The following is a 19,935-nucleotide window of genomic DNA, read 5'->3' on the forward strand; positions in this document are numbered from 1 at the left end:
ACCAAATTTTGTAAATTAGAGTTTTTATAATTATATTTAAATCAATTATTTATAAAAAATATTTATGCGGGTATTATCATATAATTTCGTTTAAAAAATAGGCACTATCTATTTTCACATTACTTGACGTTACATGCAGGTTAAAGTGATTTTTAATTAAATCTAAATTTGATAAAAAAATTAGAAACAGTAAGAAATGTGATTAATGATATTAGTGAAACAAAATAGTTACAAATAATCCCAATTTTTAAGCTAGTACATGTAAGACTAGGAGATAGGAATCCTGATGCGTTTTTTTTTACGAGGTTTCGCCAGGAGCCATAATCCTCTAATTTTAATGTGCACACATATATTTTATATTACTTACCATTCAGCACCATATTTTGCATTTTTCAGCAGTATTACTTGGCAGTTCACTATTTGGAGTTTTTTGTAGAGAAAATATCCATGTTATATATGTTCAGAATACGAGATAAATAAACAAGATTTTAAATTTCATGATCGTCGAGATTTCCTGTGGTGGCAGCAGTTGCTCAGTTCCTTCGCTTTCAGGTGTGGCCCGCATCAGTCGTTTCAACTCGGATGTGTTTCTTGAAAGAAAAACCTGGCTATACCCCCAGGTACTGGGTTTGTCATCCGAGTTGATTTCTCCATCTGCTTCTTCCCTCGTCTAAGTGGCAGCAAAATGTTATTTTTGAAGTCCCTAAACAAAATATCCATATTATGCATATTCAAAGTACAAGATAAGTAAACAAGATTTTAAATTTCATGATCGTCGAGATTTCCTGCGGTGGCAGCAGTTGCTCAGTTCCTTCGCTTTCAGGTGTGGCCCACATCAGTCGTTTCAACTCGGATGAAATCATTAATGAAATCATTAATGAAAAGATCATTAAAAATGCCAGTGTGGTAACTGTATTAGAAATCTCAGCTCTTCTACATATAAATCCATTAGTAACTTTAAATAAATAAATAAAGGTAATACAAGACATTCTGGTTGTTCTGATAAAGTCATACATGTGTGCTGATTCATTGCAGTTAGCAATATTTCTTGAAATGTGTTGGTCCTGAAATCAGTTTCTCATGTATTTCAAGGTTTTGAAAAGAAGTAAAAAAAGTATCAAATTGGTTAAAATTTATTCAAAGGGGTTAAAACAAAAAGAGCGGCATTTATCTCATGTACATATTTTAATTCTTTTAGAACTTGTATTTTAGAACCATCAAAAATTGTTTTCAGATTTTTTCATTAAATAGCTTCACAAAACTCACTTCATTCTCTGACAACTGAAAGTATTAAATTATATTGCTTGTATTATTTGTTACTGTACTAAAAATGGTTTGCCTTAATAGATGTTGTGTATTATTTATTTTTAGATTATTATATTAGATAAAGTTTATTCTTATAGGAAAAAAAAGTAATAATGTATATATGTTCAAGATAAGTTGATAAAAAGGTCAATTTTTTTGATTGTTTACTTAAAACATCCAACAGAAGTCATACACTTAAAATTTATATGTACTATAAATTGATTCACATATTTGCATTAAACTGAATATTTTTAAACACATTATCTTAGAATAATAATGTACTTATGTAGAATTTACTAATATTTTACTCTATATACATACAAATATATTGCATTATTTCAGACTTCCATATTTATATATTTGGATAAAAAAGGCCAAGCATTTTTAGATGTCACATCTGTAAATAGTATAAAGCAAAACTCTTACAGAAAAAAAAAAAAAAAAAAGGGAAAAGAAAAGGACATTTGAAGTACAGTTCTTATACTAGAAATTAGGTGCTTTAAACCTATAAGTTTTTTTGATAAAGTTAATGATAAGACATAGTGCTGCCATTTATTTTTAAATAGAATATATAAATATGTCATCTATTACTTGAATATAATATATATATATATTAATATATAAATATGCTTGAATATAATGTATAATTATCTTCAGGAAAATATTCATAACATTATAATTTTTCTAACAAAAATAGTCATCTGTTATCATACTTCAATGACTTTCCTGTATAAAGTTTTATTTTTGAGCTTATGAGGACAGGATATGATAATAAAACAAATACTACATAAGTCATTTGTAAGCGATTATTTTCTATATTCAGAAGTCACATATATTTATAAAAAATACCTTAGAATTATCTTTATTATTATTTTGTACATATCCCCCTCCTTCTTTTCAATATTAAATATAAGAGAGTCAATTGTGTTTTTAATAAATCATCAGGTACACTATCAAAAGGTCAAAAATTTTCACGTCTTTATATTAAATCACGAAAGTGTCTCTGCGCAACTAGTCGTACGTTTAGCATTTTTACCATGTTTCAGCTAAACGTCCGACGTCGTACGGGTAGACACAGCCTAAATTTTACCACCGCCATTTTAGTTTTTTGACAGTATTGTATGCCAGCCGTTGCTCTTGCATAATATTCTAGCATTGTGTACAAAGTTATTTCATTCTGGATAGATTAATTCTTAAAAATGAAATTTGCTTTTTTTGCGAAGAGATATTTTTAATTTCGTTGTAATTTATTTCGACATTTATGTAATGTGCATGATGTACGTTCCGAATCAATAGGAAGTAGTTTAATTGGTTCATCTTACGGCAGAAATTCATTAACCTAATCAACAATTAAGAGAGCATATTGGGGATATGCACGATATTGTACTTGAATGTGATGAACTTAGATTTTCGAACTTCGAAGGTAAGAAAATCTGTAGTTTATATTTATTAAAATTTCTATCATTTCTTTGAAAGTGACCTTATAATATTTCAGAATAAACCCTCGTAACACTAATAAATGTAGATAGATTTTTTAATGTTTATATAATACGCGTTTGGTTCTTACAATATTTCCAGGTATTTTATTACTAATTCTGTATGTGAATTAACACAGTTTAATAGAGAACACCTGCTTCAAGGCTAAAAGTAAACTATTTGAATAATGTTTCGTCTGTTTCCAGACGCAGGTTCTATTCTACAATTTACGGAATTTCGCGGTATTGGACATCTCACATAGCTGACAAAATTTGGTACTTTTCCGTTTTGCCGGCGCAAGCGATAAAGTCGCCAATAATGGTACAACCGATGCCAAACGCAATATTCTCGCTGGTAACCTTTTACGCCTCATTTTCAAAACAAGTCGCAGCTTTTTCTTATCAGATTGATTGTTTCTTTCAATACTGGTATATAATTACATAGAATTTTTATCAGATAGTTCAGTTTTATGTCTAAGGCCATTTTCGGTAATTAGGTCAATTAGGATGCTATCACAGCTCTTACCCGAAGCCGAAAATATAGAAAAGGAAAGTCAAGGGTTAAATTCATGAGTTCTAATGAGAATGCATTAGTGAAGTAAAGCACTGCAGTTTTACATAATTTCTGAGTAAGCTATTCGTACGCATTGAAATATTTCTTGCATTTAAACTTGTGTTTCAAATTAAGATTTAACTTGAAATTAATGTAGATAATTACTGAGAGCATTAGATTTTTTAGAGTAGTTTACGTGAGATTAAGGCTACTATAAAGGGGAGCTGAATCATCATCCATTTTGAAGCTAACTTGTTGGTATTCGCTATTGGATTTGCACTGATTTGTTGACATATTTGTGGATCGATTCCGACCTAATTTTCAGAAATATGGGTGGTTGTGCTGCACCAAATTGTTCGAATCAGTCTAAAAATAACTTTAGGATGTTTCGTTTCCCTAGAAATGAAGAAAGACGAAGAAAATGGATAGTTAATTCTCGTCGAGGTCAATGGATCCCGGGCCCAGGAGCGTATCTTTGTGAGGTAAGTTCAGCTTCGTATTTTTCCATAGAATGTTAGAAAAATTACTCTTCTTGGTACTTTAAAATATGTATTTTCATTTAACTGTCACTTATTGACTATCAACTAATTTTATAAGTACAAAATCAACTGCGGAATGTGTATGTGTTTATGCAGTAAAATATCGTTGTTTCATGTTGTTTCTTTTGTTATCGTGAAAAGTTTATACCGTTTGTAAAATTTGTATCATACATTTCATGTAAACTTTGTGCTCAGTTAGAAATGTGATGTGCCTTTTTCTTTTCTTTAATTTTACTGTACGATTGGTGATTTAAAGTAGCATTCTATGTTTTGATTCTGATGTATTGTCGCCAAATCGGATATTTGGCGCCAATGTTAAAAACTGGATGGTATGATCCAAATAATAAATGATTTTGTTTTTTCTTTATAGTAAGATAAATATATTCTGTATTTTTAGACATTTTTAAGAAGTTAAATATTAATTTAAATATTCGATGAATCGTTTTGATCCCATTATTATCCTTTATTGTAGTAGTAAATCTTAATGTATTTTTAACTATAGGTCCTTTAAATTTATTTTTAGTGTGTGAGCAGGAAATATGTTTTAAGTAGTTTTACAAACATGATTACTTTTTAAAAATTTTGTTCTATTTTCATAAAAAAAATTAAATTTATCAGAAAATTACATTCTTAAATTAATATAATATATGTAACTGTAATTAAATACTAGTGCTTTTGATTTTAATGTTAAATTTCATGCATGCTTTTGTTAAATATGCAGGTACATTTTGAAGAAAATCAATTTGAATGCTCTAGGCAAGATGGGCGTAAAAAAACTCAAGCCCAATGCTGTGCCAACTCTTTTCAATGTGCCTAATCCCCCACAACTGTTGACCCCACAGCGTCTAAAAGGCATTGGTTTACCAAAGCACCGTTCACTTACATCCGATTTTTGTAATGTATGTGTTTTTTATTTCTATGGTTTTCATAAAAAAATATGTTTTTATTACAAATGGACTAAATTGCTTTATAAAAGAATAAAAATATTGAAATTAAGGCATTATGTGATAAAGCTGTAATTACAGTCCCTAAGATTAGATTAAAAAATTAAAATTTTGCTGTTGTTATATATGTAATTAAGTATGTACTTTGTTATAATCATATATTGAAAATTAGGCATAAAACCTCAATTTGATGTAGTTTTTGGATAAAGTTTTTGTAGTTTTTCAAGGACAGTCATACATGGGTCTGGTTTCTTCAAATTTGCTCCTAAAAGAAAGAAACCTGTATCTGATTGCCTTCAAAGTCAAAAGAGTTTAAATCAAAATTTGTATTAAACTAAAGTTGCTTTTTTGCTTAATTTTAAATTCCAGATAAATAGAGAGAAATATGTATGGAGAAATATGTATTCCAGATAAATAGAGAGAAATATGTATAAGTAAAAGAAATAATATTGAAATTAATAACTTTAATCTTGAGTAATACAATAATATAGTTATAATACATTGATTTAAATGTATATTTTAATGTCTTATATGTCTTGTCTGAATGTTGTTATTTTTTGTTTAAAGATTTACAAAACTTATTAGGATTATTTATATTATTTATTATTAAAGTTACATTAAGTATATTTTATTTATCAGCATTTTCAGGTATCCTTACTTATATGTGTTTCATAATTTTTGCATCTTCAGGGTGGCTTGCTGCACAGTATACCTTTATCAACTGAAGCGATTTCTGTTGCTGAACCATCTGTTGTAAGTCTTCATTTGAACAGTTATTAAATATTTAGTATTATAAACTTTTTCTAAAATGTATTAACACTGTTTCTAAAATTTAAAAATATGTTAACGTAATATTTACTTATGTTTAAGAAGTATGAATGCTATGAACAGTCCAATGTATTTATGCTTTTTTATAAGTTGAAAGTTACTTTTAAAATGGTAATGATTATTTGTATTTATTTTTATCTGATCAGAGTTTATAATTTCTTTCACTTCCACATATTTCATATATTATAATTTCTTTTAGATTCATTTGCCACAACCTTCAGCTTCATATTTTGGAGAAATAAATTTTGCTGCCGAAGTATTTGATGTAAATTGCCATTTTGCACTTCTAAAAAATTTTAATAGTTTTTTAACATCTATTCGTAAACTGTACTATGTTTTTTTTAAATGTTTCCATCTTCATAATCATGCACTTTGTTTCATTTCACCAGTGGTTGCAAATGTGTACATTACAGTACATCTCAGGTGTGTTTGCAACAAAATTTAGCATTACCTTCTGATTAAATAACCGCTGCTAGTAAAGAATCTATGCTATGTTTTCATTTGAGCAGCTATTAAATGTCATATGTTTTACATGTATTGATGAATTTTTGTACGATTTCTGAAATATGAAATTGTTTGTCTTATGGTTCCTAAACAGCTGTACTATATCTGGCTGTTGTGCTATGGAATTATTTTTGAATTTTGAGTGTTAACAATTTATTATCTTTTTATGAATTATAAAATGTTATGTAAAATAATTATTTCTTAAAATGAATGTAGTTTATATTATCTATATTTCTAAATTTCTTATATATATATTTCAGGTTTGTTTGCAAGAACAAGCTTCAACTTCATCTTGTGATAAAATGCCATCTATTTGTGAAGGATCTCATGTAAGTAGATAATTAGTGTATTATTAAATTGCTTGCTTATACAAAACGTTTCTATTAACTTTTTTTTGAGGGGGGGGGTAAAAGGAATGTAATTAATTTCATCAACATTTACAAATTCTTTGTGTACATTTCAGGTTTGTTTGCAAGAACAGCCTTTAGCCTCATTTTGCAATGAAATACCATCTATTTGTGAAGGCTCTGATGTAAGTTGATAACTAATGTATAATTAAATTGCTTCCTTATATACATTTAAAATGTTCTATAAAGTAATTTTTTGGTAAAAGGAATGTAATTAACTTCATCAATAGTTGCAAATTCTCTATGTAAATTTCAGTTTTGTTTGCAAAAACAACCTTTAGACTCATCTTGCAACCAAATTGTAATTAATTTTAATTAATTTCATCAGCATTTGTGAAGGCTGCGATATAAGTTGATAATTAGTGTTATTAAATTGCTCATGATTATGGAGATAATCGATCCCTTGAAAAGCTGGAAATAAATTTTTAAAATCTATTTTTAAGTGAAATAAATTTTAAATATTAGAAAATAAAACAAAAATAATCTAGAAAATGCTGAAAACAATAGAGTCAAATTTAAAAACCCACCACAGTGTAGGAAAAGAGACCTGGAAGTTTCATTTTTATTTTGTGGATTTATTATCTGTTTAAGGATAATAAATAGATTAATAATTAATAGATTTATTATCTATTTTATCTATTTAATCCAAAGGGGCTTTGTCCCTGAAGGACTATTGTTTTCGTTTTGTATTGAAACACTATAAACGGCTGCATCACTTTTCAAATTGTTGCCACGAAATATTATCACCCTATTATATAGTGAAGAATCTGCATAAATGCATGTATGTTTTTCGCATTCTGATAAAACAACGGTACCTAGAGCCATCAAATTTTGAATGACTTAATTCTACTGTGAATATGGACATCTGGAAGCCCGAATTTGAAATTTGGAATTTGTTTTAATATAGATTTTATATGTTGTAAAACTTTAACGAATTTTTTATTAACAAACTTGAGGATTTCAAAGCGGGCAATGGCAATGTTGTACAGAAAAGACACTTTTATCTCCGGCGTGTGAGACAATGAATCGGGAATTCTGAAGATATGTTCATTTTAAAATTATCTTGCAATATTGCTGTTGAAGTGAATTTTATAGTTTAAGTGTGAAAAACTTGATATTTAATAAATAAAGGTAAAACACAAAATGTCAAAAAAAGCCCCTTTGGGTGTAATTTAAAATCTGAAACCTTTCAGATCTTTTTTGTTTGTTTGTTGTGTTCCCCCCTTCTTTGATGATTATTCATATAGATTTTTTCTTTATTCCAGGATGTTCTTTTAAGGAATTTTATAAAACAGCAGACTGAATTGATCTCGCTTCTGCAATGCCAGAACAAAATATTACTGAAAGAACTTAGAGCAACCAAAAAAAAAAAGTGACATTAATGTTTTAAAAAAATGGCATAGCACTGAAATTCAACTTCATGACCTTCAAGTACAGCATGAGGAATTGCTGAAAGGAGTGAAAACATTTCTTTCAGATGAACAAATAGCAATGTTGAAAATTCCTCATAGAAGCATTGCAAAATGGTCTGACGGGGAAATAATAAAAGGCCTCAAAGTTAGATTTGCCTTGGGCAAGCATGGTTATAATTACTTGCACAGAATAGGTTTTCCTGTGCCTTCATACAGCACTTTAAATAAAAGACTTCAAGGTCTTGAAATGAATTTTGGAGTCATCAGTGACATGATTGAACTTTTGAAAATGAAATGAGAAAAAAATGAATGCTAGTGATAAAGACTGCATTTTATCATTGGATGAAATGGAGATTTCTGGCAATCCTGATTTTGATATTTCAAAACGTAAATTTATTGGTAAATGTACATTAGGAAATCAAAAGGGTGCAGGAAATCACTATTTAGTTATTTTACTAAGAGCTCTGAAGCTGAAATGGAAGCAAGTGGTTGCCCATGAGATAACTAGACAGGTAACAGGATGCCAGCTCAAACAACTTGTTGTCAATGTTATCGAAGCTGTCAATTCTGTTGGATTTAATGTTGTTGGTATTGTTAGCGATATGGCAGCAGTAAATAGAAGCCTGTGGAATTCTTTGGGAATATCTGTTTCTCGAAACCAAAGAAATAATTTCACTACTGAAATTAAGGGCAAAATTATTTATGTATTTGCAGATGTGCCACATCTTTTAAAAAATCTCTGGTCTGCAACTCTTAATCATAGTATAAAACTGCCCAGTTATGTTTGCAGTAAAGAAAATTTGGTTACTTTGCATGTATCTGCAGGATTTATAAAAGACATCTGGATTACTGAAACAAACCAAAATTGTGGTTTGAGAACTATTGCATCATCTCAGCAAAGAAGACCTCTTCCCCTCACATTTTGATAAAATGAATGTTGCTTCTGCTGTGAGGTTTTTTTCAATTAAAACAGCTGTGGAATTGGAGAAGGCAGTAGCTTTAAAAGAGATAAGCCCTAATGCTCTTACAACAGCATGGTGGATAAGATTTATATGTCAGTGGTTTCAAATGCTATCCTCTAGATGTAGAAAGAACTCAATTTCTGTGACAAATAAAAGCAAAAAAATTGAGTTACTTTTTGAATTTATTAATGTTATACAGCTTATAGAAATTGGTAAAGGGTGGAAACCATTACATACTGGTTTGATTCTTTCTACTTTATCAGCCATACAGTTAGCAGAAGCATGTTTTCTGAATGATTTTCAGTTTATTTTGACGAGCAGATTGACACAAGATGCTCTAGAAAATGTATTTTCTCAGATACGCAGAAAAGCTGGTTTGAGGCCAAGTGCTTTGCAAGCTGTGAAAGCATTAAAACTTATCTGTTTATCTCAGTTTATATCTGACATTAAGAACTCCAGTTATGCTACTGATTCAGATATTTACTTATTAAACTATGCAAAAGATGAATTTGAATTTCTGTAGGAGAAAAAAGCTTTAGAGCCTGTTACCATACCAGAAGTTTCTGATGTATCTCTACAGAATCTCACCCTTAGTGAGGAAAATAACGTCTGTTATATTGCAGGAGCTGCAATAAATTCTGTTTTGAAAAATGCTTGTAATTCATGCTCACAGTTTCTCTTAGTTTGTGAGCAAAATACTCCTTCCATTGAGGAAAATAAGCAGTACATAATTAATTTTGCAAATTTAGGTGGGCTTAAATGTCCTCCAGAAATTTTTAAATTGTGCCTTCTGTGTGAAAAAATAATTCAAAATTTTCGAGACGAAATAATACATGGAAATGTAACTATGGATGTGGAATTTGTTAATATGATTTGTAAGAAAGCAGGCAAGGTAAATATTCCCTCCTGTTGCAATATCAAAACAAAGATAATAAAATATTATTTGACTGCCCGTGGAATTGGTCTCAAGAAGCTTCTTCAAAATAAAAGGCAGCAGCGGCAAAGTTTTGCATCTCCTGTTTTTAAAAGGAAGAAAGTAAACTAGAATCTAATCAAGAGTTTAAGAAGTTTTTGCTGTTCAGTTCTGTCTGTAAAAAAGTAGAGTAGTTGTCACTGAAAAAATTACTGCTTGTCTCTTCGAATAATAATTAGGCCCACCAACAGCTGAATGGTTAAAGTTACTGAATGCTGGGAGTTCCATCTTCTGTTCTATTTCCGAACAGGCTGGCTGCATGGTTTTTTTTTTGTGGTTTTTCCCCATGTATAATGTGAATACAAGCCAGTTCTCCTTAGAAAGTCCTCTACAATAGAAGATCTCATAATCAGCTAAATCGGATTACTTTTGTGTGACCTTAAATGAGGCATCAATTGTGAATCTGTTTTGGCATGTTATTAGGAATTTTGAATGAAACATTTATTGCTGTTGTGAAAGAATGATCAACTGATGTTTACCTTACTAATCAATGTCTTATAGTATTGTAATGGCTTGCAGGATTTTTCATAATGAGATGTTGCATATGTTTTACTCTTCTTTTTTACCAAATAAATAGAGTATGTTCCTAATCAGACATTTCTTCTTTTGTACCAGGGTTATGTGGTATGATGTGATAATTTGTATTTGTTTGTAGAATACATAACAGTATTTTTTGACATTCTAATAGAACCAGTGTATTTTATTTATTTACTTATTGCTTTAAAACAGATTTTGAATCAAGGCTTACTTTCCACCCCCCTTTGAGTATGCACATAAAACATGTTTAAGCTATATTTATAATATCAATGAGATATATGTAAATGAAATAAGTCTCTTAGGTTAGTTCCTTTAATGGAAAAAGAACAAAATAAAAATGATATACCTTGAAAACAAGAATACTATCTGAATAGTGTTGGCTAAGATTTATTCAGATGGTTTTTTGCATTTATTCAAACATCTCCGCATATAAATGAGAATTAATTATATTATATTAGTTTTAAAAGTAAAACTAGTAAAACTAATATAATATCATTCTATATAAAACAGTTTGATGTATAATGGAAAAAATTCAATTACTGCAGTATGTTTTAATAAAATTTGAATATAATAGACTGAATTGCACTACATTAAACAAAAAAGCAAAACATTTTTATTTATTTATCTTTATTTTCACTATATGTGTTTGTCATATGTTTGTTACTAGAGGACTTATTTTATAGATTTTAAGCTAAATAATATTTTTATGTTTTTACTTATGCAAATTAATTAATAAAAAGAACTGTGATTTAAGTATTGTCTTTGCTGTGATATAGATTGAATCTTATTATGTTATGGAATTATCATTTAAATATTCAGATACGTGTAATATTAAGAGCATATGTATGTAAGTATAATTTTTCCAAGTATAATTAAAAGTAACCATCAACAACAAATAAACTTATAAGTAAATAGTATCTGTAAATTCTGTATGTAAAGGTATTATTTTTATTTTTATTTATTTCTCTGTGTATTATTTTAATATTGTTTTTAGCTAAATAAAGAAAAGAAAAAAAAAATATTTAATGGAATTTTTTACTCTATTAAATCTATGAATCCCACAGTCATCTGAGCATTGAAGTAATTTTTATAGCATTCTGCACTTCATTCTAAAAGCATTATAATTTAAAGGTGTATATCCTGAATCAGTATTTAAAATCATAAAGTGTTTAGCAGCTTTTTCTGGAAACATACACAAAATAACATTTTTAACAAATTTGCTACAGTAATAGACGTTTGATTCCATGTGAGCAAAATTCAAATAACATATTAAAAATAAAAAACAAGAATTAAAGATTAAACCTTATCCTAAATTAATGGAGGTTGAGGGAAAGCTCTTGTCAAAAAATACATTTTGAGATGAATAACATTATGCGTGTATTTAAAAGCAAAAATTGAAAATTCAATAAAGGAATTCAAAAAGAAAGTATTTTTAACTAAAAATACAAATTTGAAATATGATTTGTGAACATGTTTTAGAAACTTTTAAAATAACTTGAATCATACGAGAAATTTGGCAATTTAAAAAAAAAAATACGAGAAAGAATCTGAACTGCAGACAAAAGAAGGGAAAAACCCCACATTTTTATATGGATGCAGAAAAAAGCTGAAATTCGGATTCTCTAGAATGTTAAATTTTAGCGGACAGCGCTACAGAGCCAAAGTTGCCGCTCCACACCTAAATTGCAACCCTAAAGCTTAGATTCAAAATGGCTGACGAGTCAGCCTGTATCTCTAGTAGCTCTACGTGAGATGAGATCGCTTGGAGTCACGTGATATGAACCGGCGAATTAGGATGTTGAACTATTGCTATATTAAAGCTGGGCTCGAACCCGGGCAGCTAGACAATATGTCCTTTCCCTGAGTGAAATATTTCTATAATTACATTAAAGTCACCTGGTAATATTTCAAGATAATTTCTGGTATATCGGACTAAGCTGTCCTCTCTCATGGATGAGAGTACCTAAGTAGAGAACTTAAAATTAGAAATGGTTCTTACGTTAAAATTCTGAATGAAATATTTCTTTTATGGTATACGACTTTTGTTTCCAAGATGTTCTTCCAAGTCTGGTTTTAGAGAGGTGTTTTTGTGCCCTTTTTTAAAAAAAATCTTTAAAAGTATATATGTATAGCTCTTTTAATATTAATGTATTGCGAGTTTGATTACTCTATTTTGATCTGTTATGTCACTAATTATGTGTGTGAATTAAGATAGTCTAATATATAACACCTGCTTCAAAGCTAGCAGTAAAGTTTATTTTGATTATTTGTGATTTAAAATTACCTGCTCTTTGTCTTTTGGTGCCATCTTTCTACCAGCGCTGCAATTATTTACTCTACTCGAAGATCATTATCCCTTTTATTCTGTGTATCCGTAATAACTGTCTAATTTTTTTTCTTTCATTATTCATGTTGTACCCATATATTAAAAACCCCTTTCGCTTACTGTACTTCTGTCGTATTAGGAATATCAGCTTTTCTATCGATTGCCGTCATGCTTTTAGAACAGTGTAGCACATTGCTGGAGTTTAAAACAAAGAAGGCGACTCTTGAAGTTTTATATATTAAGAAACAATATTATATATTTCTCTTTGTGTATAATTATTCTTTATTATAAAAGTAGTTAAAATCTAATGATTCCTTTTTTCCCCTTTTGGCCCCTTCTAGTGTAATTTGTGATCATTTTTGTGCACTCTTGGAATGCAGAACACGATATCGTGAAAGAAAAAGAACGGATGAATAATGCAGAGCAAAAAGACATCTGTGGCTGGTAATTCTTGTTTTATATCAACTTTATTTCCACTAGAAATACTTGAATGTTATAATTTGTCCATCCCTTTTCACATGTTTCTTTATATTGGAGCTTTACTAGTTATTTATTTTACATGAACGTGTCACATTATGTTTTAATGTTTAGGGTAGCATTTGTGCATTAATTTCGTAGGTTTTGAATTTCATATTGAAGTGTCTGAATTGGTGCTTTCTCTATATTGTATTGTAATATTCGAAGTGAGGTTGAACTGTTAATCACACTATAATTATCAGAAGTCTGAGATTTGTTAGAGTTCTGTTGCTTCGTAGTGGTTTCAAAAGTACTGCTGTGGTGTAATTTTGTCCCAAGTGGCCTCCTTCCGCATTATGAGGAGGAGGCTAAACATTTTCCTCTCTGTGTGGCCTAATATTTTCCATGTCCAACGGGGTCTTCTCTTCCCAACAGGCCAGTGTAATTGCACTGCCTGGGTATAAACCGATTTTGTTTCAGTTTTTTTCCGAATTTAGAGTCTCTCTATCAACTGCTGTTTCTCTTAAAACCATTGAAAGTTAAGTGTTGAATAAAAAAGAAATGTAAATAAAAATTTAATGTATACTCGTAAAGAAAGTTAGTGGAGCCAAATTGTCTTCTGTTAAGGATGCTCAAAATGTGCTTTTTCTTAGTTGTTTTAAGCATACTTTATAATATTTTGCCCCTAATCTGAACAATTTTGGCATATTGTGAAGTTTTATGAACCAATTTGCGAAGATGTCTTTAAAATCGATAAAAAAATATTCATTTTGAAATAAAATCAGAGATGTTTTATTATTATCGAAGTAAAATTCTGCAGACTAACTTTCAACTTGGTTTTGAAAAGCACTCTGAAAGTTTCTTTAGGACTTGTTTTCGTTCTCTTGGCAAATACATGACAGAATTATTTTTTGAAAAAGCTGATGTCTTTTGCTTATAAGAATGACTGATGCAACTGTAACCATGTCGCTGTAAAGAGCACATATTTCCCAGTAGCTCTTTTAAGGAGCGGTTTAAAGGTTTAGTATTTACGTTTCGGGGGACCTGTGTGATCACCGAGGCAAGCGGCAGCACGATCGCTGCGCTCCGTAAAAAAGTGAAAATATTTCCTTTCCTCTTGGTAATTATCAATTAAATTTCTTTGAAAAATGTTTATTTTTCCCCTACAAAACCTATATCATTCCAATGAATTTCGGCTCCGATGTTGACGAGAATAAAACAGCGGACAATGTAAGGATGTACTCCAAAAGCCTGGAATTTTAAGATAAGTACTTTTCTTTCATCTAAACTAAATCAAATTTCTATAAATAAGTGCCTTTAAATCAATAAATCTTAATATTTCATCAGTTTAAAGCATTAAAAAATAGTTGATATTGCCATTGCTTGTGGCTTCCTTTGTGTATCAACTCGAAACAGACGCCAGCATTATCAGTTCACGTCTGTCAACACTTACAAAGCCCTTAAGGAATCTCGAGAGAGGGAAAATTTGGGGATGAGAGGGATAATTTGGGCATCGCGCTATTTCCCTCTCGGATCTTCTGGATTCTCTTTTCTTTCTAGATCGCTTGAATATAGTTTCGCCTATAAATAATATTATACCTCACCGATTTTTTCTCGTACTGTTCTTTGCTATCTGTTAAATGTCCATATGTAAGGGATGGTTTATTCTTCACCGCCTTAAATGAATTTTTAGAACTATGAGCTTATATAAATAACAGTGAGCCTCATTGTGTTATATTAACATTATTTAACTAGTAATAAATTATGATAGTAAAATAATTAATCTTGTAATAAATTATGATAGTTAAATTAATAAATACTGTTTAATTTGTGTTTTTAATACATATACACAGTAATTTACACACACATATATATATATATATATTATATATTTGGTGTGTGCGGTTGTGGTCTTGTATTGTATATGGTTCTATGTTGTTAGTCTGCTGCTGCTTTTTGAAAAATGTATGAAAATGTTGAGAATGAAAGTAGCATAAGTTACTTTGGTTAAATTAATATATACTTTTGTTTGATGACATATTACTTTATATTCCATGCGTACATATTACTTTATATTCCATGCTAAATACCTTGATACGAAGCATTTTAACACCGTCAATATTTGTTTTTTCCCCAGTAACACATCTATTCACCATTACCAAACACACTCACTACACAAACACACCTGTGAGACACTATTTATTGTAAATGAAGACAGTTTCTTCTCCTTTTAACTACACTCATGGACACAATCGTATTTTAGGATATTTTCTACTTCCTTTCCTTTTCTTTCTATAGGCCTTTTTTTTTTTTTTTTTTTCTTTTTTTCTTTTTTTCTTTTTCCCTCTATTATTTTTGGGCCATTTATTTTAAATTTTATTTTGTCCCATCTTTTCTTCCTGGCGTTTTGAACTCGTACAAGTTGTACGAAGTTCTATTTTACTCTCCTCAAATACGAAATTGCCCCTCTTTCTATATACCTTTCCTTCGCACCTATGCTTGATTTTTCGCCCATCGGTGCAGAAAGACTTAGCGGGTGCAAAACAAGACATCTGTCTACTTTGTCTGTCTGTAGCTCTTTTAAAGTGTCCGTTTTTTTCTTTAATTGTGTCCATCTCCACTAGAAGATCAGACATTGCTTCTCTGTTATTTAACGATTCCTTCATCTAATCTTCAGTTAAAAGCTGTTTCTCGTAATGAGCGCTTTTATTATCAAGGGGTTTTATAAGCACCCAATTTTTCTTTTGTAATTTTCTGATTTATTGTTTGACTTCTTTATCTTCCATATGTGAAAATTCTTCGGAATGCTTTGCATTTGAGATTTGTAAGATTTTTTTGAACTTCATTTTCAGTCTATGGAAATTGTTTAAAGTAGCAGATAAATTCTTTCTGGTGTTGATGGATGAATGTCGAACCACGTATGAATGAAATTCTAGCAGTGGACAAATTAAATGGAATCCTGTAAGGTACTGCTATACGCAAAATCACGCTTTACAAGTCTGCGCTCAGCAAGTACCTGTTGTATTAGAAATGATAGGCTACGAAACGTGACTTGAAGAATCATATGAGGTATCTAGAATGCAGATTGGTAGTTTAGTCGTGATAATTAAACAGTCTATACAGATGACCGGAAATAATAAAAATTTAGATGGATTAACTATAAAGTATTTTACTCCTGGACCATTAGTCATAAACAGTACTTGTGTAAAAACACATTAAAGTATATGGATTCCCTGTTTAAGAAAGGAATTTCTTTCTGACAGTATGCAGTCTGTACCATACCTGGAATAGCGAGGTGTTACATCTTCAGGGAAACAAAATCTTTTATTCTGTAATTTTTACTGAAAATGTATGTTTAAATATTGTTACCTAGATAACAAAATTAGATAACCCTATTTTTAACTCTTTTTATATGAAAATGAAACCAAATACAGACAAAGAAATAAAATTGCATTCTTTCCCTTAGTGCAGTTATGTGCAACTTTAACTTAAAGGGAGCCAATTTTGAGTTTATAAAATTTTGGCGAGCACAAGTATCTAGTGCACTTTTAATATTTCAGTTATAAATACATTACACAAAGTATAAAAATGTGTGGTATAATAAGTTAAAGAAAAGGTATACTCTTTGTATTATTTACAAAAAATTCAGCAAGATGAAAGTTAAATACAGGGAAATCGTATTTTAATGTGAAATTTAACACTGCATTTCTTCTGCGAGTTTTTTTTTTTTGCCTCTGATACATGCGATGTTATGGCTAAATCCTTGCAGTCGTTGGGATGTTGATTTGTTATCCTGTATCTAAACATTGATTTTAACAAGTTCATTGTTGAAAATCCTCTTTCACATTTTTAAGTAGATTGGAAGCAGGAATTTATCATTTTAAAAGTTTAACTGTTCATGATGTTTCTGTTCTAGGACTATTCAAATGGCTTTTTGTGATATTCTTGATCTTAGTTAGGATGAAAATCAGTTATTTCCATTTCTTGATCAATAGAATTGTTATTTAACATATTTGCAATCTTTTACCATTTTTCTTAAATACTAGTATTATGTAATGGGTTTGAAGTGAATGAAGTAGTTAGCCTAATTTTAAATACACTCAAAACATCTAATTTAGAAACTAATTTAAGCTCGATGAGATTTTCCAAATGATTCTTTCAGTTTTCTTATATTTCACCCCTTAGTTCTCCAGATTTTCAAAGGGGCAAAATGTACATTACATTATGGTAAAAATGTATATTCCTCATATTTGTGTAATATTTTCAGAAAATTAATTTTGATTTAAAATGAATTTATAATACCCTTTAATTCAAAGACTTTAGTTTAGTTCTCTTGCCCCCTCCCTCAAATTTAAGATTTAGTTACTATGTCTGTAAGAATGGCTAAATCATAGAACCAGGTATGTTCAATAATTTCTTCATAAGTTTTGTTTCTGGATTTTTAAAATTCTTCTATGAAACTTTTGTAACAGAAGCTGGGATGGAACGCGGGCAGCCAGACAGAATGTCCCTTCCCTGAGTGAAAAGTTCTATCATTTCTTTGAAAGTGACCTTTGAAAGTGATATTTCAGAATAAACCCTCGTAACACTAATAAATGTATATAGATTTTTTAATGTTTATTTAATGCGTGTTTGGTTCTTAAAATATTTTGAGCTATTATATTACTAATTCTGTATGTGAATTAACACAGTTTAATATAGAACACCTGCTTCAAGGCTAAAGGTAAAGTATTTGAATAGTGTTTTACCTTTCGTCTGTTTTCAGACGCAGGTTCTATTCTACAATTTACAGAATTTCTCGGTATTGGACATCTCACATATCTGACAAAATTTCATTCCTATGTGTAGGTTTCATAGTTCAATAGTTTGGGCATCCCTACATTAGTATATGACTTTGATTCCTTCGAAAGAAAAAGGAGTATCTTAGTTTTCTTGAATTTTTGGTCAAAATTTTAGTATGTAGGTAATTGCAATAGCTCTTCCACAAAATTGCAATTAAATTTTTTGTAACATTTCAAAATGCTGTATCATTCAATGGCATTTGATGTGTTTTAGCTTGCTATATTAAAGCTGGGCTAGAACCCGGGCAGCTAGACAATATGTTCTTTCCCTGAGTGAAATATTTCTATAATTACATTAAAGTCACCTGGTAATATTTCAAGATAATTTCTGGTATATCAGACTAAGCTGTCCTCTCTCATGGATGAGAGTACCTAAGTAGAGAACTTAAAATTAGAAACGGTTCTTACGTTAAAATTCTGAATGAAATATTTCTTCTATGGTATACGACTTTTGTTTCCAAGATGTTCTTCCAAGTCTGGTTTTGGAGAGGTGTTTTTGTGCCCTTTTTTAAAAAAAATCTTTAAAAGTATATATGTATAGCTCTTTTAATATTAATGTATTGCGAGTTTGATTACTCTATTTTGATCTGTTATGTCACTAATTATGTGTGTGAATTAAGATAGTCTAATATATAACACCTGCTTCAAAGCTAGCAGTAAAGTTTATTTTGATTATTTGTGATTTAAAATTACCTGCTCTTTGTCTTTTGGTGCCATCTTTCTACCAGCGCTGCAATTATTTACTCTTCTCGAAGAACATTATCCCTTTTATTCTGTGTATCCGTAATAACTGTCTAATTTTTTTTCTTTCATTATTCATGTTGTACCCATATATTAAAAACCCCTTTCGCTTACTGTACTTCTGTCGTATTAGGAATATCAGCTTTTCTATCGATTGCCGTCATGCTTTTAGAACAATGTAGCACATTGCTGGAGTTTAAAACAAAGAAGGCGACTCTTGAAGTTTTATATATTAAGAAACAATATTATATATTTCTCTTTGTGTATAATTATTCTTTATTATAAAAGTAGTTAAAATCTAATGATTCCTTTTTTCCCCTTTTGGCCCCTTCTAGTGTAATTTGTGATCATTTTTGTGCACTCTTGGAATGCAGAACATGATATCGTGAAAGAAAAAGAACGGATGAATAATGCAGAGCAAAAAGACATCTGTGGCTGGTAATTCTTGTTTTATATCGACTTTATTTCCACTAGAAATAGTTGAATGTTATAATTTGTCCATCCCTTTTCACATGTTTCTTTATATTGGAGCTTTACTAGTTATTTATTTTACATGAACGTGTCACATTATGTTTTAATGTTTAGGGTAGCATTTGTGCATTAATTTCGTAGGTTTTGAATTTCATATTGAAGTGTCTGAATTGGTGCTTTCTCTATATTGTATTGTAATATTCGAAGTGAGGTTGAACTGTTAATCACACTATAATTATCAGAAGTCTGAGATTTGTTAGAGTTCTGTTGCTTCGTAGTGGTTTCAAAAGTACTGCTGTGGTGTAATTTTGTCCCAAGTGGCCTCCTTTCGCATTACGAGGAGGAGGCTAAACATTTTCCTCTCTGTGTGGCCTAATATTTTCCATGTCCAACGGGGTCTTCTCTTCCCAACAGGCCAGTGTAATTGCACTGCCTGGGTATAAACCAATTTTGTTTCAGTTTTTTTCCGAATTTAGAGTCTCTCTATCAACTGCTGTTTCTCTTAAAACCATTGAAAGTTAAGTGTTGAATAAAAAAGAAATGTAAATAAAAATTTAATGTATACTCGTAAAGAAAGTTAGTGGAGCCAAATTGTCTTCTGTTAAGGATGCTCAAAATGTGCTTTTTCTTAGTTGTTTTAAGCATACTTTATAATATTTTG

General features: G+C 30.1%; 1 protein-coding gene across 1 annotated transcript; it reads left to right on the forward strand.

The window, feature by feature from the left end:
* The first annotated feature begins 1,319 nt into the window (after positions 1–1,319).
* LOC146992865 (uncharacterized) lies at positions 1,320–10,260 on the forward strand. The gene is made up of 8 exons (XM_085810100.1): positions 1,320–2,728; positions 3,734–3,815; positions 4,594–4,771; positions 5,507–5,569; positions 5,844–5,909; positions 6,409–6,477; positions 6,612–6,680; positions 7,821–10,260. Exons 3-8 carry the CDS (start codon positions 4,634–4,636, stop codon positions 7,929–7,931), a joined length of 516 nt encoding a protein of 171 aa, XP_085666226.1. The 5' UTR covers positions 1,320–2,728; positions 3,734–3,815; positions 4,594–4,633; the 3' UTR covers positions 7,932–10,260.
* Positions 10,261–19,935: the final 9,675 nt, after the last annotated feature.

The sequence above is a fragment of the Stegodyphus dumicola genome, chromosome X2, assembly GCF_044657685.1.
Source record: "Stegodyphus dumicola isolate Sdum_Otavi_A_Nest chromosome X2, ASM4465768v1".
NCBI classification, from domain to species: Eukaryota; Metazoa; Arthropoda; class Arachnida; order Araneae; family Eresidae; genus Stegodyphus; species Stegodyphus dumicola.